We start from the raw sequence: 26,281 nt of genomic DNA, 5'->3' as shown, positions 1-26,281 counted from the left end.
GAATGTGGTGTTTTGACTTAGCTTCTTTACAGCTATTTACTAAAGATATGACACACAAATAGTAATTTAAATATTAATCTATTATCCTGCTGCCTGCTGTTTACCAGACGCTGCTGCAGGAAAACATTTGTCTCTCAATAATCTGTTTCTTCTAGCTATTTTTTTTCTAGCTACTTTTCATAGTGCCACCCAAAGTTAAACTCTGTCAAAATGAATGACAAAAAAAAAAGAAAAAAGAAAAAAAAAAAGAAAAAAAAAAGCTGTTGTGTGAGAGGCTAGTGCATACCTCACCCTTGGACCCAGAGCTCTGCTCTCTGGAGACTGTCCGCAGGGCCATACAAGGTAGACGTTTAATAGCAGCTTATTTGTAAAACTTATCACCTTGAACAGTTCCTTATAAGGAGATTTCTGACCTTACAGACATCTGCGGGAGCACACATGGTGCCAGGGATTTGAGGACAGTTGGTTAAACCTTACTTTGAAGCCAGGGAAAGTCTAGTTATTTAGTCCTACTCATACCTGTGGGGAAAATGAAGCCAAGTTATTTTTAGAGGATGATTTCTGTCACAAATGGCTTCTCTGAGGCACCTAAGCAGAAGACCAGAATTAGAAAAGGGGAAATGAACTTTTGTTCCAGTAAATGTTCAGTATGAAATATGAAATCACATTAACGAGTTTTCAGAGCCTGAGGAAGATGTTTTTTTAAAAAAGGCAATATAACTGACTTAAGTCTGCAACTTCTATACTAATTATCAATATTAAGGCCACTCAAGGTATTTTTCCCAGTTTTATTGAGATGTAACTGACATTTAACGTTGTGTTAGGTTTAGGTGTACAACATGACGTGTGTATATCGCAAAATGGGCATTACATCCGTCGATCCATCACCTCACATAATCATACAATTTTTTTGTGGTTTATTTTCTTGACAGCTTTCAAGTCTATGTTACGGTCTTGACCTTAGTCACCTAGTCACCGTACTGTACATCACCAGGACATGTTTGTAATTCTAAGTTTGTACTTTTTGACCTCCTTTGCCCATTTTGCCCACCTTCCCCCACTCCGTCCCCCTGGCCACCACCAATCAGCTTTCTGTATTTTTTTTTTTTAATGCAAGTTAATTTTAACATGTGTTCTACTGGTGAGGGAATGTTTTACAGCCTCTTTGTACTGAAATGTGTTCAGGAGCTGAGACACCCAAGTCCGTGTTACTTGAGCAACTGAACTGCCAGTCTGTCCTTACAACAGCAAGGAAAATGGAAAACAGGAAAAAGGTTTATTGTTAAAAGGGGGTTCCTGCGCCCAATCTCGGAGGTAAAGTTTGGGGAGTCGGGGACGCCGAGCAGCCAAAATGAAGGTGAAGATGCTGAGCCGGAACCCGGACAACTATGTCCACGAAACCAAGCTGGACTTACAACGAGTTCCAAGAAACTATGATCCTACCTTACATCCTTTTGAGGTCCCACGAGAGTACGTAAGAGCTTTAAATGCTACCAAACTGGAACAGGTATTTGAAAAACCATTTCTTGCTTCCCTGGATGGTCACCAAGATGAAGTCAATTGCTTGGCAAAGCATCCAAAGAGCCTGGCTACTGTCCTTTCTGGGGCATGTGATGGAGAGGTTAGAATTTGAAATTTGACTAAACGAAAATGTATCCGCACAATACAAGCACATGAAGGTTTTGTACGAGGAATATGTACTCAATTTTGTGGGACTTCTTTTTTTACTGTTGGTGATGACAAAACTGTGAAGCAGTGGAAAATAGATGGACCGGGCTATGGAGAAGAGGAGGAACCATTGTATACAATACTAGGAAAGACAGTGTATATAGGAATTGATCATCACTGGAAAGAAGCTGTTTTTGCCACATGCGGACAGCAAGTAGACATTTGGGATGAGCAAAGAACAAGTCCTATATGTTCAATGACCTGGGAATTCGACAGTAAAAGTAGTGTTAAATTTAATCCAATTGAGACATTTCTCTTGGGAAGTTGTGCTTCTGACAGAAATATAGTACTATATGATATGAGGCAAGCTACTCCCCTGAAAAAGTTCATCTTAGATATGAGAACAAATACAATATGTTGGAACCCTATAGAAGCTTTCATTTTTACTGCAGCAAATGAAGATTACAACTTATATACTTTTGATATGCGTGCACTGGACACTCCCGTAATGGTACATATGGATCATGTATCTGCGGTGCTTGATGTGGATTATTCTCCCACTGGGAAAGAGTTTGTGTCAGCTAGTTTTGATAAATCTATTCGTATCTTTCCTGTGGACAAAAGTAGAAGCAGGGAGGTCTATCACACAAAGAGAATGCAAGATGTTATCTGTGTGAAATGGACTTCTGACAGCAAATATATTATGTGTGGATCTGATGAAATGAACATTTGTCTATGGAAAGCTAATGCTTCTGAAAAATTGGGTGTGCTTACATCACGAGAAAAAGCAGCCAAAGATTATAACCAGAAGTTGAAGGAGAAATTTCAACATCATCCTCACATAAAACGCATTGCTCGTCACCGGCACCTACCAAAATCCATCTACAGCCAGATCCAGGAACAGCGCATCATGAAGGAAGCTCGCCGAAGAAAGGAGGTGAATCGTCTCAAACACAGCAAGCCCGGATCTGTGTCGATTGTCCCAGAGAAGAAGAAACACATAGTGGCAGTTGTGAAATAATACTTGGTATCCCTACCAATCCTGATGTCTAATCATTTGTTACCTATTGATATGCGTACTCTGCAAATAAAGTACTGCTTCTAGAATAATAACACACGGTTTAGTTACAGGTAGAGCACTATGTACCATGAGAAATGGTCCTGAAAGGTGGCCTGGTTGTTAAGACTGTCCAACATTTTAACCCTGATCTGCTTTCTTATTTCACTCAAGAATACAGTATTTGCAAACTATTTATTACCGTTAGAAATTGCAGATATACTTCCTCTTTGATCTGTTATTGTAGATATACTATACATTTGAATTTATGTTTAAGACCAAACCTCTCTTTTGTTACCTTTAATACTACTTTGGGTGACTATTGCAGTGATTCCTCCTGATGATACATAACATGTGGAAGAATTATGTCAGAACTTTCTCAATTCAATTTTCTGTGCTTTATTTTTCTTTGGCTTTTTGAGAGTTTAAAGATGATCAGTCTGCATTTATATAACTTTTATAAGAATTATAATTTATGGTTTAAGATAATAAATCATCCTTTTCTCTGCATTGTAAAAAAAAAAGGGGGGGTTCCTGCAGCACAGGCTCCCCTCCCCCGTGGAGCACCAGCTCCCACCTCCAGGAGCGCCCCTCCTCCTGGAGCACCGGGACCCTCCCTCCTCCTGGAGCGCCAGCTCCCCTCCTGGAGCACCCCCCCGCCCCCCTCCTGGAGCACATCCCCCTCCTGGAGCCCCAGGACCCCCCATCCTGGAGCGCCCCCTTCCCCTCCTCCCTTTCCCCCCACCCCAGGCCCCAAGCCCGCGGGTCCCAGGCAGCCCCAGCGCCCTCCCCGCTCCTGGAGCACCCCCCCGGGCCCCTCCTGGAGCCCCAGGACCCCCCCCTCCTGGGGCGCCCCCTTCCCCTCCCCCTGGAGCACCCTCCCCCCTCCTGGAGCGCCCCCTCCCCCTCCTTCCCCCTCTTCCCCGCCCCAGGCCCGAAGCCCGCGGGTCCCGCCGGGGTCCCGGAAGCCCCAGGCCGCGGCCGAGCAGCGCCCCTCCCCCGGCGGCCCCGCGCAGAGGCTGCCGGGACTGCGCGGCCCAGGCGTCCCCGGACGGCGAGGCCCGGAAGCCCCGAGGCGGGAGGAGCGGACTGGGCGAGCGGAGCGGGCGGAGCGCTGCCGGGAGCGCCCCCAGGCCGACGCAGAAGCCTCGCTGCCCCCCCGCGGGCCCCGCTGTTTCCGTCCCGACGGCCGAGCCGGGCCCGCGGGCGCGGAGCTGGTCCCGGGCGGGATGCGGCCGCGGCCGGGGCGGTGGTGGCTGCTGCTCTGGCTGCCGCCTCTGTCCTCGCTGCCCGCGGGCGCGGTGCGCGGAGAGGCGGCGGAGCTGTCAGGTAACGGCGGGCTCTGGCGGCGGCGCACGCAGGCGCACACGGGCCCCGGCTCCCGGCTGCGCTGCCCCGACGCCCTGAGGCCGCGGGCCCAGCTCGGCGGCGGCGGGGGGAGCGGAGCGGGGCGGGGGGGGCGGGGAGTGGGGAGGGAGGGGGAAGGGGGCGAGTGGGGGAGAACCTGGGAGCGAGCAAGGGGCGGGGCGAAGGGCGGGGCGAGGGTCCTGGGAGCGAGCAGGGGGCGGGGCGAAGGGCGGGGCGAGGAACCCGGGAGCGAGCAGGGGGCGGGGCGCCTCCTGGTCGGGTCAGGCTCCCCGGGTTCCGGTCCCCGCCCCGGAAGGCAGCCGTTGCCCACCAACCCGTCGCCGCCTCCTTGGCCGCCTCTCCGCGTGGAGTCGCCGGGTGTGCTGTAAGCCGGGCTTAGCGCCCCCTCCAGGGAGGGCAGGGCTTGTCTGAGGTTAGAGACCCGGAGCACCTGCCCCAGCTGCCAGCTTGTCGCCCGTCGCGTCGGGGATCCGTTCTCTGCCAGTTTTCATTGCACAGACGTTTGTGGAGTGCTCACTAAGGGCTGGCAGTGTTAACAGGGCTCTCGATGTGCTCTCTTAGGTGATAGCCTAGTAGCCCTGTGAGGGTAAGTACCCCCTACGTACCCATCTTATAGATGAATAAAGAGAGGTGGGCTTCGTAGTAAGAAATGTAAGCCGTCTATACATGAGATGGAAACATAAATCACAAATACGCCTGAGAAGGAGGGTTTCTGAGCATGGCAGCAGCCAGGAAAGTGTCAGTAGCCCTGAACCAACCCCCGGAACCTTGACTTCTAGACATTCATGACCTTCCCCCCCCCACACACACACACTTGTAGAAGTACCTTGGTCCAGGCACAGCATCTTTATGCACCATGGTTTTCTCATCACTAAAACAAAGTTGTTCTATCGCAGAATGGTTTACAACATAACCCAATATTTCGCATGTTTGTGTTACAACATTTAGTGTCCACTGTGACTTCTGTTTTGTTAACCAAAGGGCTAAATGCTTTTCAGAGCTACTGTTCTGCCCAAGAGATGCAGGATGTACACTGAGTTGATAAAATTCTAGCCCAGAGCCAAGAAAAATGGCAAGTTGTGCAGCTTTATGGCAACTCTTGCCATCCCGGGTACGTCTTACAGCACAGGCTGTGGAGCATCCTGGGTCCTGTGTGTGCAGGTGACACCACGTTGGAACCTCTGGACTGGACTAGGTCTGAGGAACGTTGCTGCTCTAAAAGTGGTTCTGTGAACTGAGATCGAACAGCTGGTGCTTCCTTTCACAATAGGGCCTGTCACAGAAGTCACAGAAGTCACAGAAGAAGTCACAGAAGAAGCTTGCATTAGATGATACTGTTGTAAAGTTCTCTCTCGAATGTACACACCCTTCCGTAAAATAGAGAATATCTGGAGCCAGGACGGCTTTCTGTCACCCTGTTTGGAGGAAAGTCAGAGGCAGGTGACATGGGAGAGGCAGGTAGTTGTCTGGCTGGAAGGAAGAGTTATTCATAGTGAACTGTACGGTGATAGGCCACGGCCTGTGATCATCTATGGAGAAGAAAAAACAGTCCTCAAAGTTAGAATCAGCCTGATTGTGTATCAGCATGTGCTAACTTCAGATTTATTCTCTATGCACATTCTCAGAGAAACAAAAATCAAGATTTATATTCAAGTCTGGTTTTAAAAAAAAAAAACTAGGGTTAGAACAGAGAAGTTACTTTCTAATTTTGGTGCTCCATGCTAACCCCTTTGAAAATGTCAATTAGCAAATAATACCCAGAAAAATCCTTCTTCTTCGAACTTTCAGGAGCTAAGTTTTGTTGGTTTTTGCTTTTTGTTTTTCTTGTTTTTTTCCCTTTCCCCTTTTCCAAAAGAAAAGCAGTTATAGGCCAAATGAAGAAAATAGCAGTCTAATTTAATAGGTGGCTTTTAAAATTTTATTATAGTTTCACCTGAAGTTATTTTCTTTCCATATGGGGGCCATGTAAAGGTTAAATTTTTAGAAGGAACGTTGCTGAAATATTTTTATGTTGGAGGTTGTTTAAGATCTGCTAAGATTTGAGGAGCGTTTGTGCTTTTTATTTTTAGCATATTCTATAAGTAGGTTTAAGTACTACCTGCCCTTTTCTGAAATTTTGACTGAATGTTTTTACCTTATGTATGACTAAATTCTTTAACTTAAATATATCCTTTTACATTTAGGAAAACTAATAAATGACAAAAGTGGTACAAAGTAATTTTAAATGTAATTTATTAGTGAAAGCAGGTGATAACCCATCTGTCCCTTTTTTATATAAGCTACATAGTCTTAGATTAATTGAATATTTATAAATTGAGTGCTATTTAAGTGAACTAAGGAATGTCATTGGGTAGGATAAGCCTGACTCAAGTGCTTTGGTAATGTGAATGATTGTGCTTTGTCTTAGTGGTTTGGGCACCACTATCCAGAAAGTCAGAAGGCAGGGTTATTGCAGAATCAAGCAAACCTTTTGAGGCCTACAGGGCGTTACCGTGAGGATAGGATCCTTTCATGGCTCAGAGGTGCAGCCTTGCTGGGGCAGCTTATTAGTAAGGATGGCATTCAGGGCTGGCCCTGCAGATATTCCTAAGTGCTTAGGAGGTGAGGCAGAGCTGGGATACCCCACACTTCAGATTTATGTCCGGATCCGGAATCAGGTTTGAGGAAGTGAATACCTAGGCTACGGGGCACCTTGTAGGGCAGAAACATACTCGGCCTCAAGGGAAGCTGTAGCTGTCCCTAGGCAGGAATTGTTCTCTTCTGATCAAATGAATGATTATTATTAACATTTTTCTGAATCCCTAGAAATTCCCTTTTGTTTTCTCGATTGCACTAAGAGGGAGTTTTGTTGATTATCAGTGTGATGTCTTTGGGTTTGCCTACAGCGACCTCCAAGAAGTTCCATCTTGGAGAGATGAACCAGCAAAGACTGAGGCCCCGTGAATAAGTGACACCTGCAGACATGCAGGCAGCTTCCCAGACCTCAGGGCTGGCTGGGCAGCTCCTTCAACAGCTGATGGAGTTCAGATAAGCAGTCCATCTGGCTAGGTCTTCTCTTTCCCACCCTTAGGTGGAGGTGGAGGAAGTAAATAGTGAAGTGTAAAGTGTTTCTAGAAGAAGCCTAGATAACAGTCTTGATCCTTACGGTCATTGTCTTAGGCTTGGCCTAACTAGCCGGTGGCTTCAGGTTTACAGGAACTCACGTGAAGCTAGATCTGTAGTTTCTTGTAGCTGTGAGTTTCTAGTTCCTTAGTTAGGAGTCCTCTTGGGGGTTGAATGAGGGAGTTAACACTGAGGGTAGCCAGAGCACACCATGAAACGCTAACACCTGGCCTGTTATGTCTCGTATATTGTGTGAATTTGACATCAACTTCACTTCAAAAGCCAGAGAGCACTCTGGAGAATTCCAGGTGGAATACTTTACAACGTGCCTTTAGTAGTTTCCATAGGTATCAGTAGCAGAGCAGTCTACGCATCTATACTTAATCCTGTAGGGGAGCGAAGAGAAACTCAGAGCGTGTTCCTTTCTTCTAACTGGGAGGTCCCTTATGCAGAACGCACTGATGCAAGCTTGTTGTCTCTTGCTTCTCTCTGCCCTTCTTTATCCCAGGAGGATAAAGAAGAAGATCCCTAGCCCAAGGGATCTTAAGGTTTACAGCTTTCAGCCCCAGCCCCGTAGTTAAGGTATGTGGATGATGGAGTAGAGTAAGGGGGAAATGGAGTCCACGGGTTCTGTGGTGGGATGGCAGGGACACAGGCTGGATAGGATGTCGGATTACATCAGATTGCTTCAAGGGGAGGGCTGGGGTGCGCTTCCCTTTATGGTGCTGACTAGTGCCAGGCAGCCTTTTACAAAGATTGGTCAGGCTTTCATTGCCTCAGCTGTGCATGCCCGAATAACCCACTGACCCTCCCAGATTAAACACATACACAGAAGACAGATTTTTTTTTTTAATGATAGTCACACAGAGAGAGAGAGAGAGAGGCAGAGACACAGGCAGAGGGAGAAGCAGGCTCCATGCACCGGGAGCCCGATGTGGGACTCGATCCCGGGTCTCCAGGATCGCGCCCTGGGCCAAAGGCAGGCGCCAAACCGCTGCGCCACCCAGGGATCCCAGAAGACAGATTTTTAAAGGCCGGGGGTACAGTAAAGAACATGCTGCCTCTAACTTCGTGGAGAGACAGAGTATAAGCTGATAAAAATATGAGGAAAAAATAAAGCAGAGTGAGAAGCAAGTGGGTGAAAGGGGTTGGAATGTGCCATTTTAGACAGTGGGGTCAGAGAAGGCTTTCCTAAGAAGGTGACTTTTGGGCAAACCTAAATTACCAAAAGGAGCAAGCTCTGCCAAAATCTGGGGAGCAGATTGCATGTCAAGGAATGGGCAAGTAGGAAAACTTGAGGCAGGAATGGCTCAGCATCTCGAGGACAGGAGGGTTGGTGTGGCCTGAGCAGCTGCGAGGATGAGGAGTAGAGGAGAGAGGGTCACAGTGCTAGATCGTGGAAGGGAGGGTGGATTTTTATTACAGGTGCAGTGTGAAGTCATTGGTTTTGAGCAGGTAAATGATGTGCTCTGATTGATGTTTTTAAAAGATCTTCATGCTGATTGGAGAATAGGTTGGAGGGGAATTGATATTTAGGGCAATTCCAGAAGCAGGGAAACCAGTAATCCTAGTGCAAGGAGACTGGCTTGGATGACAAAGAAGCATTTACTTCTAAATTCAGATTATTGCACTATACTTATGTTACACCATCTTGCTCTTAAGAGTTAGAAATCTCAAATGATTTAGGAGATGGTCTTAGGACCAAGTGGAAACAAACTCATTGGAAGGCAGCATTTGTTTGCAAAGCTTGGACCCGGAAAGAGGATGTTCCCTCAAACCACGAACAAGAGCAGTAGTTAGTTCTCTGTGCTTCGGCCCCGGAGCCACCCTGCAGAAAAGCCCCTGGCCTGGAGCACCGGCCATGTTGGGAGTAAACCCAAAGAACTGGCCGCCAGTGACCTTTCTTACAGTGGTTCGGGGCTGCTGGGGTCTGTGGACCTTGGCCCCGCCCTCCCTCACCTGTCCTGCTGGAATGCGCTCCCTTTCCAACACAGGTAGGAGTTCCTGTCTTTTATTGAGGCCCCGGGGTCAAGTTGTGGACCCCGCCTCCTGGTTTAGCCGGGAGGCTCTGCAGAGGCAGAACGTGGTGGGCTGCTCGCCGAAGGCCGTCCACAGCCTCCTCCCCGTCCTCCCTCTGCTCTCACTGCCTGGAGGCTCTCACCATGTTTGGTTACTCAGGTGCCCCCAGGTTCTCTTGCCTCTGACGTCATTTCCACAGCCAGCTGCCAGCCCTTTGATGTCCGGAGGGCCCTCTCCCCTGCGTATCCCTGGGCCGGGGGTAACCCAACGGCTCCCTCAGCACTGGCTCTGCATCCTCCTTTTGGTCTCGTATATGAACATGCCGTACTGGGGGATGGATTTTTAATTTTTAGTCTCCCATATTTAGCAGAGCACCTCTAGAGCCTCCTTCACGGGCCTTTTTGAGACCTGTCTCTTAGAATTTTGTATTTGCATCTTGACTCTCAAACTCTGCAAATGTGTTGGTATATTTAAAAATGTAAGCATTTCCTCCCAATGTTAAGAGTCAATTTTAAGTGATTTGATGGTGTCACATTGGAAAATACTGTATTCTCCCGTGACTTTCCTACTTTGTGTAACTTTGTGACCTTTATGCAGTCACATTGGCCATATTCTCTGCATCTTCTCAAGTGTGTCTCCACTCTCTCGGGCTCAATGCTTAGGATGCATCTAGCTTGGGCACAGACCTACATGGGCTTCTTCAGTATTATTCCCTAAATGGCTGTGACTGTTGACCAGTTATTAGTTACTCAATCCTTCCCTAACTTTGGTGCAGCAGGTTGTTCTAGCTTCATTTCAGGTTTTTCTGGAGCAGCTGACCACACTTCCCATAGAAAAGTTGGGGAGCTCCCAGGGGCTCAGGGGTTGAGCATCTGCCTTTGGCTCAGGGCATGACCCCGGGGTCCTGGGATCGAGTCCCGCATCAGACTCCTTGCATGGAGTCTGCTTCTCCCTCTGCCTGTGTCTCTGCCTCTCTGTGTCTCTCATGAATAAATAAATAAAATCTTTAAAAAAAAAGTTGGGGATGGGCATAAGGCCCAGTTTTCTGTGTGCCCATAGCATTCTCTGTGCCTGCTTCCTGTTGACAGACACAGTGATGACACCCTATCCTGGATCCAGAAGAATTTATGACTTTCATCTCAGTTCAATTTATTTTATTTTTTTCCCACAGAAAGTGGCTTATTGCTTTTAGAACAAAAGAAGATGCTTCCAGAACTTTTGTTAGTGAAAAAAAACTGTTAGAACATGAAAACTTTTCTAAAACATTTGTCAGTTGATGGAAGTAAGCACTTCAACATAGAGAACTTCCTGCTTGCAACCGTGTGGAACCAGAGCTGTGGGGTTCGATACACTAACCACTTAGAGGCAGGGCTTGTGCTCGTGGCCACTGTTCCGAGGGTCGCGTCTGACCTGCCCGGGTGCATGCAGAGGGCCCCCCCCATTCCCAGCTCTTGCTCCCACCTCACGGCCTGTAGGGGATCCCGTGCGGGAGACCCAGCTGAGTGAAGGATGGAGTGGCCTGGCTGGCACCCGGCCTCACCCAGCAGGGAGGAGTGGTAATCCTCCCCGAGCTCGGTGGCCTCGGTTGTCCCGTCCGCAGCAGAATTCCCCACTCTGGACACCCTCTCCTCCCCCAGTGATCCCCCTGGGGCCAAAGCCAACGTTTGGTGGGAGAGCAGGAGGTGAGAGGCTGCACTCCCTCACGGGCATCTTTATGGTAGACGCCTGCCCGTCTAGATGTGCGTAGGCGATTCCTGTGGGGCAGGCAAAGGCCAAGCTACGGACGTGGCAGCTCAGGCCAGGAGCGGCCCACGGAAGCCCGGCACTGTTCAAGGAGCCGGGGGGGGGGGGCACTCAAGGCCCCAGGCTGGGGGGCAGTCAGCAGGCCTGGAGTAGAGCAGGTGGGGCTCCCAGCAGCTCTAGATGCCTGAGGCCGGAAAACAAGCCTGCCAGCTTGTGGCACCAACGCTGATCCTCAAGGACTGATCTTGGCCTCCAGCCCTGACTCAGGGGAAGAGGGCGTCTTACTTTATTTTAAATTCAGAGGGAGCCACAGATAAAATGAATCCCATTACTTTACATGTTTCTTACGGTATTTACCGTCTAATAAGGCACCTCGCTCTCCTCTTCTGTGTACTGTATTGTGTTGTATATTATTTGTATGTTACATATGGATCCCAGATCATTCTCTGTCCTTCCCTCCCCGGCTCAGTATCTGAAAGCTGACATCTGTGGCCTGAGTCACCTGGGCTTCTTTGTCCTTTGGTTCCCCTTGGGTTTGGCCAGTGAGGAGCCCTGATGGGAGGGCAGGAGAGAGGTTGAAGTAGTCATATCTCCGTCCGCCATTGTATGTTTTGTCAGGGATTGCATCCATCAGACTGTCCTCCGGGTTTTAGTAGCTCCAACAAATAACACCAGGTCCTCCCTTTGCCATTTCAGGCCTAGGGATGTTGAAGACTTCTTGCTGTCGTTGAAGTCTAGGAAGTTCACGGTGTCTTAGTTGACAGTGTTGATGCCTTAACTCTGCCCACACACTCCCCGACCTCTTCAGTAAAGCCTTCCTGAGTGTCAGCAGTTACCTGCTGAGACTTTGATGCTCACCTAGAATTCTTCAATGCTCAAGTCCATACTCCTTAAATTCCGTCATAATTCCCCACACTCCGTCTTCAGTGAACAACTGAACCACTTCTATGATTTCCCTAATCTTGGTTTTGTACACACTTGCCACGCTCTAACCTTTCTTCTCTGTCTCGTGGCCTCCAACTTATCCTTCAGTGCTCCACCCACATTTCCTCTTCTCTAGGAAGCTGCCCCCAATTCTTGCCCTCTACTCCCAAGACTGAAGTACCTATTCTCTGTGTTCTTAGACTACCTTCCATGTGTCATAAGAGTATTGATGCTGGACTGTAATTTTTTGTCTGTCTATTGTAGGTTGGAAAGACTATAGGACTGTAATAACAATGTAGAAGAATCCATTGGTCAGAGAATGTAAAAATAGCATTATTCTTGTGAATTAAAAAGGAAAAAAAAAAGGGTATGATTCTGGGAAATTAAATCTTTCAGAAATATATTTTCTGTTTCATCTCTCAGTTGCAAGGTGTAAAGCCCTGAAGGAAATGGATTTTGTTAAGACTTCCAACTCAGACTGTTACTGCTACAATCGAAATTCCCAAATGGAGTGGAAATACATGTGGTCGACTGTGCAGGTAAGAGCCTATGTTTAAATCACGTCTTGAGAGCTGAGAATTAAAATGTACTATTTCAAGAATTAAAAATATCTTTTATATGACACAGAGCAGTGTATCGGTATGAAAGGTGACTTGGGAATCACATAGAATGGCCTAAGGGAAAGGAATGTATGGAAGGGAATATTAACTCTTCATACTTTCCGTGAGCCCTTCTCCAAACCACTCTAAATAAATATGATATCTAAGTGACCACGGTGTGCTCGCTGTTCAGACACAACTCAGGACAACACCCTGTCTTCTACTTACCAAAATAATTGCTATCCCAAGCCACTCACTCTCTGATCCCAGGTATGGCCAAGAGTAGTTTTTCTCAGTAGCTTAGTACTTTCCTTCATTCAGCACTTAACATATTTATTAAACACTTGCTTAGTGCCAGGAGCGTAGGCTTTTAGGATACATCAGTGAACAAAAGATCCCTGCTCCTATGTTTATACTCTTAGGGGTGTAGGAGTATAGGGAATAGGCCATAAATGTAATAGAGAGGAAAATTATAAAACTAGTAAGTGCTATGAAAAAAAAAAGAAAATGTAGAGCAAGGGAGGCAGAATGAGGGAGGTAGGGAAGTTAACAGTATAAAAAGGGTGGCCAGGGTAGTTCTTGTTGAGAAGGTGGTATTTGAGAAAGATTTTAAAGAAGTTAGTGAGTTATCAAGATAATATTACCAAGAAAGAGTAGTCTAGCCTGAGGGAAAAGATAGGACAGCATATCAGAAGGAACATGACGTTGATTTGTACTGTTGCTGGTTGTAGGCACCACTTTGGCCACCTGGTTAAGGTGGTATCTGGCAATTCACAGTTTTACCACTATGAAGTAACCATTGTACCCTTTGTAATAAATGATTTTTGAGGAGATAATTTAAAACTATGTAGAAAAAAAATAAAACTATGTAGATATCCTTTTCCTCATCAATTTTTCACTCTCTAGTTTTATCATCCATTGATGATGCTTGCATGAATCAGATATCATCATGACGTTAATCAAATGGTCATTTTCTAATTCCCTTATTCTTTCTACATTCATCAGTATTCTTCAATAGGGGAGAGTTTTTCCTTCTCCAGGTTATTTATATCCACATAGTGTTATGGATTGCCATTTCATTCAGTGGATTATAATCTATTACTTCATGGTTTATTTTGATATTCAGATTGTCCTGGATTTGACCAATAGGAGCCCCTTCAAAGTAGCTCATTTGTCCTTTTAATTTGTGCCTATCATTTGAGCATCTTCTGGCAAACAAGATGTTCCGGGCTTATTTTGTGATTTCTGAAACCCAGCTCTGGAATCATACTTTTTTTTTTTTTTTTTTTTTAAGAGATACTCAGAGTTAGGTGTGTTTATTAGTGCTGGGATACCACTGTCACATGTGTACACACATAGACATATATATACATACACATGTGTACAAATCTATTTGTGATTCTCTATCTGTTGAAAACCATGAGTTCTGATATCTTCCATACTATGGGTTCATTCTAATTTCTCTCCTTGACATATTTGTAACTTTCTTCTCTGATAGTGGGGAACTTAATTTTCATTATTCTCAGTATATTGATTTATTTGCCTAATGCTTGAATAGTAATTTGTTATTTATTTGTTAATATTTGTTTAGAGTGTTTTTTTATCTCTAGTTTAAGAGTATATAGACTACATGCTATGCTCCAAAATTACTTACAAATTACAAATTACTACCCACCCCCCTTTAACATAGTTGTATTTTTCATTTGAAATATATTTAGTTTTGTTTCCATTTCCATTTGAAATATATTTGTTTTTTTAATTTGTTTTCAGGGTTTTCCCCATCCTAATTGATTTTATTGTCATTTTTTTTTAGTGTGTATGGTATCAATATGGTTTAATGTACAGAAGTATTCTCAGAAAAGTGTCACTCCCCCTCTTTCCTCTACCTCTTCCTGCCCACCCCTTGTGAGTAGTTAGTCTTACTAGCTTCTCAATGTCTTTCCTGTGTTTCTTTTTGCAAAAGTAAACAGTGATGCATGTTTATAGACAGTAGAGGAAGTGAGTTTAGATGGAGGACCAATAGCTGAGCCTGGATCCGCCTTATATATAGGAAGGGAGAAAGGAGCCAGCAGAGGAGAGAGAGAAGGAACACAAAGTGAAGATGTCCAGGAAACTGTGGGAAGAAGGTGTTACAAGGAAAAGGGAGTGATCAGCAGTGCTAAATGCTGTTGATGGATCAAAAATGATGACTGAGAACGAATTGGCCATTTGATTTAGCAACATGTAGGCCACTGTTGACCTTGTCAGGGACAGCCTGTTGGGAATGAAACAATGATTGAAGAAGTTTAAAGAGAAAATGGGAGAAAGGGAACTTAAGACTGCAGGTATGGCAACATTTTAAAAGAATTTGATTGTAGTGGGAAACAAGGGGATAGCTAGAAGGGAAAATGGAGTCAATAGAAGGCTTTTTTCCCCCAATGGGAAAAATATCAACATGTTTGTATGCTGATAGTGTTGTAGGAAAGATGTTGAGGTTCAAAGCCAGTGACCAAGAAAGAATTCTTGAGATGTCTTTGGTGCAAAAGGTGGTTTTATTAAAGCACAAGGACAGGACCCCTGGGCAGAATGAGCTGCATGCACTGGGGTCGTGAGGAGTGGCCCATTCTATACTTTCAAGTTGGGAGGGGGTTAGGGACAGCGTAAGTCTCTAAGGAATTTTGGAAGCAAGGTTTCCAGGACCTTGAGGAGGCTACTATTGTTGGGGAAAGGTCATATGTTACTGTCTAATAAAACCTTACTCATGAGACCCTTCAGATGTATATCGGTGGGTCATATGTGAGGGGCATGATTGCCAGCCAACATGTATCTTGGGGGTTTAGAGATAAAGGAAATTTCTGAAGGAATTTTTATATGTTAAAGTAGACTTACAGGGTCCTGGGGGTCGGGCTAAGATTGCCTTTGCCTTTAGCAAAATGTTAACATTAAGGAAGCTGAGTTTCTAGAAGAATGTTACTCTGCTGCTTTCGAGGACTTCTCAATGGGCTATAGGTAGTAAGGAAATTAAATTTTTCTTTTGCCTTTTTTTCCCGTATCAATAGGAATGGTCCAGTAGAGAGGGAAGAAGAAGTATTGGTAGGATGTCCTTGAGTAGATAAAGGTGATCTGATTCAGTGCCTTTAAAATCTCCTCTAAATCTCCTGTGTGGCAGAAAGTTCCTCCCCACAGGTAGGAAACAGAGCACGTGCCTGCCGGTGCCCTCCAGTTGTTGAGTATGGGGACAGAAGCCTGTTGACATTGCCTTCTTCCATTTTCAGCCAAAAGTGCGGGTGGGGAGGAGGTGTTGGTATTGAGGAATAAAAAGCTGTTAAATATTTGTTATACAGATTGGAGGGTAGATAGGAATGTATGGTATGATCACCTGTAGCTTCAGGTCCCACTTCAGTTTCACGCTCATGGGTGTGAAGTCAGACTGCTATGCATTTATCTAGCACCATTTGGTGGTGCAAAGGCAAGAGTGGAATGGGCAGAGTTGGATTTTGCAGGTAGGTGTGACAAAGCAAGAGTGGTGTAAAGGAGTCAGGAGTACCTGCAAGAGAATGATTTATAACGATTAATCATGGAATTTCGCTGGATAAGAAGGGGCTAAGGACATCAGAGGGGTGAGGAGCAGGGAAAAATGCTTTGACCCATGGTGGGCTTAAAGACTTCCTGGGGTCAAGGTACTATAAGGGGCATGCTGGAAAGGTAGGAGTTGGTGGCCAGCCAGCAGGATGCCTGAAACAACCTGTAGAGGGGCTGTTGTTTGGTAATGATAAGGTCCAGAGTGTGGCCATGGGAGTGGTTAGCTGAGGTCAGGCAGAGAGTGTTAGGGGAGAAGCTCAAGATGCCGAGAGTCAGAGAATTGGAAGGAGTTTGGTGTATTGTGCATATTGATCCCTTGAGAGGTATGACAGGAAATAGTAGTAGAGCAATGGTGAGCCAGGAGCCAAAGTCCATGAGAAGTGAGGGTAGGTATTGGGTTATAGCACCTGATGCCTGGTTTTCTGGCTTGCCTTACTCATGGACAAGAGTCAAGAAGCCCCGTCCTGCGTGTCTCTTGGCAGCACATCCCTGAGTGCCCCTTCCATCCACTGCCCGTCCGCTGCAGTCTGCATCGGCTTCCTCCCAGGCTTGGGCGCCTCCTCCGGGAGCAGTGACTCTGAGTCCAGCTCAGACAGTGAAGGCACTATCGACGCCACTGGCAAGACTGTCTCCTCCATCTTCCAAACCAACACCTTCCTCGAGGCCCCCTAGCTCCTGTGTCGTTCAGAGCTCCTGCCCAAGAGTAGACCGGATGGTTCGTTCTGCCTCTGGGTATTACCTCCCTCAGAACTCCTTTGCCTGCTTCCTGTGCACACCATGACATTTTTAATCTTATCTAAAAGTGTGCCAGAATCTACCTGTGGCCCAACTTGTGTTTGGTTTCTTTCTAGATGTCCAAACCTGTCCTGCCGCCTCCTTCCTTACTGCTGCGGTGGGGGCCCAGGCTCAGCAGAAATTCCACTGAAAATGCCCTGGGAACACAGGCACCTGCTGGTGTGCCAAGTGTTTGGATTGTGTTGCTTCTTGTTTTCTTCTTTTTTTTTTTCTTGCCCAACAGCACAGAGAAGCAAGGGCAGTTACTGGACAGGTATCATTTAAACCTTCTATTCTAGCTGAACACACCATGTGGTTGTACTGCGTTGTGGAGCATGTCAGGGGGTGGGGGGAGGAGGGGCCCAGGTGATGAACTGGTGCGCTCCCTTGGAACTAACCAATTCTTGATGTTGTGTGATTAAGTAAAGATTATAAACTACAAAAAAAAAAAAAATCAATCACTGGATTGTCACTGTCTGCTTGGTGTCACTGTCTGCTTAGTGCTTTTTTGTGAGACCTAAGTGGGATCTGTGATTGGATTCTTCTTCGGAGGGCACGAGGAGAGAAGCCTGAATCACGTATGCTCGGCTGATCCGGAGGAAGTGCTTTTCCTCAAACACAGTAGAAAATGATAGAAATATAAACCTTGTGATAAACCAAGGAGTTTGCCACCTATTACTTTCTGTCGTCCTTTTTCACATGTCCCTTGGCCACAGCAACTTGCTAGAAGGGAGTTGAATCACCTACAACTCAGGGGAAGAAACATCCACTTTAAAAAGTCTATGCTCCAGTATGTTCGAACTAAACAGAGATCTGTAGGTCCACGGCTGGGATCCCTGGGACTGTGGGACATCTACTCAGATGTCATTCTTTAGTCAGTTATCTTGGGCTCTCTCTATTCACCTGCTCATGACTTTAAGGAACTTCAGAGACGTTTTAACTTCTGTGTTTATAGATTTGTTTGCTCTTACTTTATAGGTGAAAATTACCAGTTCAGGCCTGTTTAATATTGTATACATCACAGAAAAATATAATTGTCAGTATCCAGAAACCATTCTATCTTTAATCAAGTGTATGATTCATAATTTTTGGACACCAAAGATGTCTAATGAAATAACCATAATCATCAATCCATATGGAGAGACCATGTGCTTCTCTGTGACGCCTGTCAGGAAGATATTTATGTATACAATTAGTGTGAATCGAAATCGTAAGTCTGTTTTCATTATATTTGATTTAGCTTTTCTGGAGTGACATTTCAATAGATCGACTTGTTTCACTAACTACACTGACACAAAATCTTTGTTTGTTGTGTGCCTTTTTTACTCCAGTTGTAGATTTCCAACTCTGCTTTGTGTTTGTGGCAGGCATTTTCCTCTTCTTTTATGCAAAGACCTTGAGTCAGTAAGTATGCATTTTTTGCTTTCTTAATTTTGTGAATTAAAAAGGGGCTAGCACAGTTTTGACCCTATGCTAATAAATATTTCCACACTAGCTTATAGTTCTTGCTTTAGATTGTACAGACAGTAGGTCTGAAGATGGTGCCAGAAAGGCCTTTAAAAACCCATAGCAGTACACGTGATATGTATGTGTATATTACAGAGTGTGTTTACATGCATTATTCTGTGTCAGGTGTTAATACACATTTTTTTTATTTGATCCTCCTAACAATTACGTAAGTTCTGTATTATTGTTCTCATTTTATAGATGAGAAAACCAACATTCATCATGACATGACTAGCTCTTGCTAGGACTGAGATTTATACTCAGGTCTTCTGATGCCAGATGCTGCTCTCTCTCTTAGATTCAGGCTGCTTCCAAGATTTGTGGCTCTGGTACAGAAGGTTGAATTTTTTTTTTTTAAGATTTTATTTATTTATTCATAGAGACACACACACACACAGAGAGAGAGGCAGAGACACAGGCAGAGGGAGAAGCAGGCTCCATGCAGGGAACCCGATGTGGGACTTGATCCCAGGTCTCCAGGATCATACCCCGGGCTATAGGCAGCTCTAAACCGCTGAGCCACCGGAGCTGCCCCAGAAGGTTGAATTTACCAAGTACCTGACTCTTGCATAAACGTGTTATCCTGATATTCTGTATATTACAACTTCTCTCACGAAAAGGCACTTTTTTCCAATAACATTTTATTTCTTAAGCTTTTTATTCCTAATATTGTTTATCTTCCTTGTCGTATAATTGTGTTTAATGTAAGGCATGACCTTTAGAAACCCAATGTTAGTTACGTAGCCTGAGGAGTAAAGCTTGGACTCCCCAGGAACCAGACTGCAAGCCTGTGCCCTTCGGTTGGCAGATACCGACTTGGGGAAGGTCTTTAACTTCTCAGTGCCTTCGTTTTCTCCTCTGTGAAATTTAGACATGGATAGCCGTCTCACAGGGCCGTCGTGAATGCGTGCCCAGCTTGCAGACCAGTGCCTGCTACATGATAGGTGCTCAGTAATTTTTCTGGCATCAGATACTAAACATAGAAGGTAACGCCGACATTTTGTTTTGAGTTAGTGGCCAGCTATTTACCATAAATTGCAAGTACAGACTTCATTTTATAAGAGTATAGCATGTAATTAAAGCTACCATCTGAGTTTTTCTCCTTGGTATTCTTCCTGGCTACTGTCATCAGGTTAAGCATGGTTTTAACACTGAAAGTGCCGTGTAGCATTTAAATGGCTTTTATCTGCTTGTCTTGACAGAAGTCCTATTTTCTATTACTCTTCTGGGACCGTGCTAGGTGTTCTAATGACATTAGTCTTTGTCCTGCTGCTGGTGAAAAGGTTAATTCCCAAGGTAGGCATACTGTGTATAAATGAATGGAAGAGGGAAACCATCATCTCATAGACATGAAAAATTGATCCAAGTTAATTCACACTGATTATGGTTCCTGATTCAAACTGTATTTCTACATTGTATAAACTGACTTTAAAATGAATCTTTTTCTAGAGATTCCATTTTTATTTGTTACTGTATATATCCTCAAGTATTAAGTTTTGGTGATCCTTTTTTTGAGACCTTTTTACTTTTTGGGTAATACATTTTTCTTATGAGTGGCCAGGGACTGATCTATGCTGAGTAGAAATTTGTCTTGGTCTTAGCAGAGCTGAGGAATGTCATGATGCTGAACCGTCAAGGCCTTGAATAACTACATTGCTACATCTGGGGATTTCTTCATTATTATTTGTTCCCCAAAACACATTTAATGAAAGAATGCTCTGTACTGAGGAATAAATATTAGTTCATGATGATCATGTTGCAGATACTTGGTTAAAGCTTACAACACTGGCATATTTTGAGATAAATTTATTTTCTTTAAAGAAGTGCTTCTCCCACTTTAGTGTACATATGAGTTACCAAGAATCCTGTTGAAATGCAGATCTGACTAGGAGTCTACCGTGGGACTCAAGAGTCTGCATTCCAGCAAGCTCCCAGCTGATACTGATGCTGCTGGTTCATGGACCATAACTTTAACAAGACTCTAGAGAGTATCTTGAATTGACTTCAATGCAATTTGATGTAGAAGTTTCTAATACAAAGCGTTTATTTGTTTGCTCCTATTTTGTGAGAGTGAATGAACCAAAAACTGTGTCATTTATTTTCTTCCATACACAGTATAGCACCTTTTGGGCTCTAATGGTTGGTTGTTCGTTTGCTTCAGTTTATTTTGTGTGCCGATTCACGGAGGATCTGAAGTGGCTATGGGATGAAAACAGAATATATATATTAGGTAGGTAATTTTTTAAAAAATCCCATTATTGCTAAAGCTGAAAAATATAGCACTTTTGGTGAAACACTTGGTGGATTACGTAAGTTATGTGTGTTTCACAGTGGATCCCAGCTGGAGACGCAGAACAGCTCAGCATCCCACCATTACTAACGCAGAAGCTGAGCACTGGATCAGGGGTGCAGCCTGGTCCCGCCACTCTTAAATTATATTTTCCTTTTTTAACTAGAAAGTGACAATAAAAAGTAGGGTCTGTAGCCAGCTGTGACATATGTTGAGACTTATTCCTGACCAAAGCAACCATGATAGCATTTGCCCATCTAGGACTCTGGACTAAAAAACAGGTATATATCATTGTAATTTATTATTAAATATACCTAATTATTACAAAAGACAGCATAGTATCTTACATGGAAGGAATAAATAGCCCTGTATATGTTTTTCAACCTTACTTCTTTAGAAAAAGAAGACAGAAATGAAGGCTTTCTGATAGGTTGTTAGCTTAAGTCAAGGCTCTGTCAGGATTTTTCATAAAGCTATTCAAGTTCAAATTTTCAAATTCTTCTGCTTTTCTACAGGCTATGTCCTAATGGTGGGATTTCTCAGCTTTGCTGTTTGTTACAAACACGGGCCCCTTGTTGACGAAAGGAATGTGAATCTTCTGACGTGGACTCTGCGGCTCCTGGCGCTGCTTCTGATCTACTGTGGTGTCACTGTGCCCCAGTGCGCCTATGCGGTTATGATCCTCATCCTGTCCTCCAAGAGTCTCTGCTACCCATTGAAAGCATTCAGTTATATGAGGTGGTGCCTATCTTTTTTTGCTTTGTAAATTTGACATTTTGAGCTCTGGTTTTATTGTTTTGGGAAGTTTCTTGCACGTGTCATATTTAGTCTCATAATTAACTAGCACGTTTCATCTGGAGGTCTGCGAGAGGACGGAGAACTTGAGCATTGAATCCCATCTCCGTTTCTAGTCTTTGTTTTTCAGAGGACTTCCCTCGATTACGAGGTAATCCTAGCTCCCCCAGAATTCACTAAAATCAGTGGCGGAGTCAGTTGCAGTCTGGGTCACCTAAAATTTCTACTTTCATCCTACAGTTCCTTTCATTAGGGCCCAAGATTGCTTTAAAGACATTTGTTGTCCTTATGAGATAGAGCTAGAGAAGTGAAGGTATTATTTATGTTTAGGAGGTTTTTTTTAGGTATTTAAGCCCTTAAAAATACAGAGATGAGGCAGCCTCTGTGGTCTCAGCTTTGCTGCGGTTCTCCTTAGTCACGGAGTCTGATCACCTGTTTTTTGCGTCAGGTGCACAGAGAAGGAGATGCTCCTACCCTTGAGGTGTACTTGCTGACACATCAGCAAAAGTTGCTGTATCTCTGAAGCGTTAAGATACGCCTGCGCAGGGACAGAGAGTTCAGGAACTTTCCTGAAGAAGAAATTACTAGGCTGAATCTCTGTGAATTGAAACAACGAGGTGCATAAGTGTAGAAAGGAGTTTCCTGAGAGGGAGGAAGGCCAGGAGGCAGGGGAGGGAGGGCGCACTGGCCGGGGTAGGGGCCTTCACAGGCCTCGTCAGGGAGCCGGCAATGGCCGGGGCACAGGGGGCCGGGAGCCAGGCGCGGGCGGTCCGCCTCTCCGCCTGCTGCCCAGAGCGTCCTGGTGCGGGTGCTGGGGGCCACGCCGCGCCTCATGCCCCGAGCCGGGGTCCGTGTGGTGGGTTAGTCTGACCGGGAGCTGCTGCACTATGTCCGACTGCCCAGCGGCGCTCTGGGTTTCCCCGGGGACACTCCATGGGCCGCTCACTGCGCTCAGCTCTCCACGAGCAGCTCATTTGACCCGAGGGACGCGCCCCCGCCTCCCGTTGCTCGCTCGTGTGAGGAAGTGAGGCGCAGCGGTTCCGCCAGGCCCGCGGCTGGCCGTGCACGTGCCGGCGTCCGGGTGTGGGCGGCCTTCGGGGAGGCACAGGAAGGGGGCCCGTCCGCCGTGTGGCCCGCAGCCTCCTCGCCGCCGCCGACCCCGCGGAGGATCCACGCTCGCAACTCGCCCGGCTGTGGGGAGGCCTCAGCCGCCGGGATGCCGTCGGGCTCGTTCACAGCGCCACGTCCGCGGGGGACCTCGTGTCCTCGTGTCGGCACCGTCTTCATGAGCCTCCCCTTGGGCTTTCTTGACTGGAGCAGTTTCGGGCCGAGCCCCTCGGTCCGCAGAGGCGGCGGCGGCTCCTCCTCCCGGGGCCTCGGCCCCCGCGGCCCCCGTGCCGGGCTCCCCTGCTGGGCAGGTGCCCCAAGAGGGCGCCCCAGGGACAGGGAGCCGGGGAGCTGGGCCCAGCGAGGAGCCGGAGGCCGTGGAGACGCCGCGGCAGCCGAGCGTGGGGGAGGGGGAGAGGCGGGGCTGCTGGCCTGGGTCGGGCGGCGCCAGCCCAGCCGGACACTCACAACCCTTGCGCGTGTCGCAGGAGGCTCCGGAGGTGGCCGAGGGCGGAGCGGGCGGCCGGGCGCCTCAGCGAGGAGGAGTACGGGGAGCAGGCGGCCGCCGAGACGCGCCGCGCCCTGGAGGAGCTGCGCAGCGCCTGCCGCCAGCCCGGCTTCCCCGCCTGGCTGCTGGTCTCCCGGCTGCGGGCCCCCGGCAGGTGAGTGAGCGCCCCAGGGGCGGGGGGTGAGGCGGGGAGCGCCTGGGGCTCCGGCCACCGGCTACCACGACGGGGTGGGGGGGGGGTCAGCTGAGGCGACTGTGCCGCGCAGAGCCCTTCCGGCCGCCTGCCCTTACACAGGCGTCGGGGGGTGGCCCTCCGCTGCCCCCCCGGAGCCCTGAGACGGCGACCGAGCCCCTCCCGCTCCTACATCTCGTGTAAAGGCTCTTCTCGGGGGACAGACTCCAGCGTGGTCGGAGGATAGACCGCGAGAGAACATGCTGCCTTCCAGACCTTTCTGTGACAACATTAACTTCATTTAAAACAAAAAACTGCTTCTTAGATTCGCAGAGTTTGTTCTGGGCGGAAGCCACTTGTCGCTGGAGGAAATCCGCCTGCACGAAGAGCAATATGGCTTCGGGGGCACGTTCTTGGAGGAGCAGCTGTTTAACCCGACGACCGCGTGAAGCCGCCGCGGGCTTCCTTCTGGCCAGGGACGCAGGTCAGAGCAGGGATCCCCGACCCTGGGCAGGCCCGCCTGGGGAGCGCTGCCCAAACCCTGGACTGTGGGAACGAGTCCTCCCGGGAGGAAAACAGGACTGTAGGGGCGCGAACTTCTCCTCCTGGTAAGTTCGGCTGCGCTGCACTGTAGGCGCCAGCAAGACTGACAGAGTCGCCCCGACTGTCACCAGGACCAGGGAGGGCCCGCGGCTCCGCAGGGAGCCCGCCAACGGCTGCCTCCTCCGCACCAGAGGCCAAGTCCTGTCTCACCCCCAGGACCTGCGCCAGAAGACTGACTTGCTCTTCCTGCGCGTTACCAGTTTACGGGCTGGAAGAGACGCGGGGTGCCCCAGCCGGTGTTCTCATAAGTATCACCCGCAGGTGTCCCTAAGTGCCAGTCTGTGAAGGGACTGGGAGGCTGGCTGGCATGGGGCAGAGGTCAACGCACCCCAGGGCTGCTCCCGCCGTGAGGGATGCCGCTGCTGCCCTACAGTGCATCTCCTCAGGAGAAACCGGTGCAGCGCTCTCTGACTGACTGATCAGAGAACCTCTCTCATGAGATTAATGCTCCGTGGAACAGTTTGCGAAGTGCTAGTGATGGTGGAATTGAGGTTTGAGGAGATTATAAAATCTTGTCCAAAACTACGAAACCATTTAGAGGCCGCGCTGGGACTCCGGGCCTAATGGTTCCGACAACTCAGGGTTAGAAAGAGACCTTCAAAGGTGAGCGGAGAGGCCATCTCCCTACCACCTGGGTCTGGGTCTCACAGTATTACTGACTATTTTTTATTTTTTAATGGACAAATAGCTATTTTGATACCTATGACAGAGAAGCATTTCCTAAGATTGTATTTTCAACCTTGAAAAAATTTTTATAGACTTAAATAAAAATTAGAAATGAGAATTATTTTCTGTGGTTTTTTGGTATGTTGAAATTGAAGACATTTAACTTTTTGTGACATTTTGAGTTGACTAGTCCATTTTAAAAATTTAGTTTATATATATTTTTAACAGTTTCCTACAAAACAGATCTGTGATCTTTCTTCAGAGGACAGATCTTTTTTTCTTGATTCTCCAGAGTGAAATGAAACACTCTGAACTTTGACCCAGGGGAAAGGAGGCCAAAACCGAAGAGCTGAGAAAAGATGTGAACATGGCAAAACATTCCTAGGGTTAAGATCTGCTAAACTGAATCACTTTAAGAATCAAATACAGGCTTTTTTTTTTTTTTTCTCTCTTTCTGTGATGGGTTCTTAAAGGATAGAGGCCTAGAGAATGAAGACTCTTTTTTTACTAGAAGAGGGACACATAGGAGGTGCTTTCCTGAGCCAAGTTCAGTAGCACGTTTCTAAATTGAGTAAGCATGGTTCCCATTTGGAACTTTCTAGGCTGATTTTCAAATGATATTTCTCTTTGAAACAGTTTTCAGTGTTCTTAAAGATTTTATTTATTTATTAATGGGGGAGAGAGAGAGAGAGAGAGGCAGAGACACAGGTGGAGGGAGAAGCAGGCTCCACGCAGGGAGCCCGACATGGGACTCGATCCCGGGACTCCAGGATCACGGCCTGGGCCACAGGCAGGTGCCAAACCGCTGAGCCACCCAGGGATCCCCAGTTTATCAGTGTTTTACAGGTTTCTCTTTTTGCCAGACACCTTTTAATATTAGGAGCTTTGCAATTTTTGTAAAATCTAAATTCAGTCTGTGCTTTCACATAAGCTGATTTCAAATATCAAGGAATCTTCCACTCAAATTTATGTTGATTATGATGTTAATGTTTTGTAAGTATAAATGGTTCCAACATCATTTTTGTTATAGTTTAATCTGATTTTTTTAGAATTAAGTTTATTCCTGACATAAATGTATCAGATGTGTTGCTGCTTGTGCTCACTACATTCACCTCCCAGAAGGCAGTTTTTGACAGAATGTGTCAGCTGGAGTTCCCAGGGCCCATCCCAGCCAGGCCTCCGCGGCCTTCACCTGTCATTCCAGGTTGAAGAGGTGCTGACTACAGAAGGAAGCACCTCCTCGGGGGTCAAGCTAGGTGTGACCATCACAATGAAAAAAGCTAAAGAAGGGAAAAGAACAAGAGTCTTTTGGGGTACTGTTGTTTATGTTTATTTTTAGAGGAAATCATGGATTTGTGAGTTTCTGTGGTGTGATGACTGTGAGAAGCTAAACAATTACAAGCATTACTTGTGATACATTTGGTGTATTTCTGTCGTGTTCTTTTGATTTGGGCCTTATTACAGTGCTGATCACAGTTCTAATCCCCATGGAACCGTACGTAGATGGCTCCCATAGGAGATTCGTTTTTCTCTCCTTCCTTTCTCTCTTTTTCTTTCCCTTCCCCACCCTCCTCCCTCCTTTATTTAAAGGCCTTTAAACTGTTTAAGTGACCATTCAGTAAAATGGTTCTGCCTTTCACAGGTGGTTGAAAGTTGGCCTCGTGCTCATACCACCATAGGTGCGCAATTACGGAGCATAACTGAACCCTTTGCGTTATTGCTTATGCAAGGTGCCTCATGAAAGCTTATTGTGTTAGCAAGTTGGGACTGTTTGACACCAAAATGTGTGGGTGACATTTAGTGTAGGTAGTCGTGCTTA

The 26,281-nt window shown here is 46.6% G+C and overlaps 1 protein-coding gene, 1 non-coding gene and 1 pseudogene across 3 annotated transcripts; 2 read left to right on the top strand and 1 right to left on the bottom strand.

Moving 5' to 3' along the window:
* The first annotated feature begins 256 nt into the window (after positions 1-256).
* LOC129522988 (DDB1- and CUL4-associated factor 13-like) lies at positions 257-3,244 on the top strand (annotated as a pseudogene).
* Positions 3,245-3,681: 437 nt separating this feature from the next.
* Positions 3,682-24,580, top strand: NEMP2 (nuclear envelope integral membrane protein 2). Of its 2 annotated transcripts, none has more exons than XM_055345377.1 (9): positions 3,682-4,054; positions 12,305-12,420; positions 17,794-18,025; positions 18,147-18,219; positions 19,524-19,617; positions 20,437-20,551; positions 21,127-21,349; positions 23,002-23,175; positions 23,519-24,580. In XM_055345377.1, exons 1-9 carry the CDS (start codon positions 3,955-3,957, stop codon positions 23,640-23,642), a joined length of 1,251 nt encoding a protein of 416 aa, XP_055201352.1. In that variant the 5' UTR covers positions 3,682-3,954; the 3' UTR covers positions 23,643-24,580. The 2 variants fall into 2 exon arrangements, with proteins under 2 accessions (XP_055201352.1, XP_055201353.1); XM_055345378.1 differs by lacking the exon at positions 3,682-4,054 and adding an exon at positions 4,344-4,679.
* On the bottom strand, positions 11,136-11,235 carry LOC129523100 (small Cajal body-specific RNA 20). The gene has a single exon (XR_008667060.1). It is a non-coding gene; the product is annotated as a small Cajal body-specific RNA 20 (non-coding RNA).
* Positions 24,581-26,281: the final 1,701 nt, after the last annotated feature.

The sequence above is a fragment of the Nyctereutes procyonoides genome, unplaced genomic scaffold, assembly GCF_905146905.1.
Source record: "Nyctereutes procyonoides isolate TBG_1078 unplaced genomic scaffold, NYPRO_anot_genome, whole genome shotgun sequence".
Lineage (NCBI taxonomy): Eukaryota > Metazoa > Chordata > Mammalia > Carnivora > Canidae > Nyctereutes > Nyctereutes procyonoides.
The sequence above is the reverse complement of the archived record's forward strand: the minus strand, read 5'-3'. Positions and strand labels throughout refer to the sequence as shown.

What these genes read in the sequence shown, in the direction of transcription:
- NEMP2 (XM_055345377.1), top strand. Translation starts at nt 3,955, where the DNA reads ATGCGGCCGCGGCCGGGGCGGTGGTGGCTGCTGCTCTGGCTGCCGCCT. An exon ending in AATTAGTGTGAATCGAAATC is followed by an intron (nt 18,026 to 18,146) that starts GTAAGTCTGTTT and finishes TTTTTACTCCAG; the next exon opens with TTGTAGATTTCCAACTCTGC. An exon ending in TATGCAAAGACCTTGAGTCA is followed by an intron (nt 18,220 to 19,523) that starts GTAAGTATGCAT and finishes TTGTCTTGACAG; the next exon opens with AAGTCCTATTTTCTATTACT.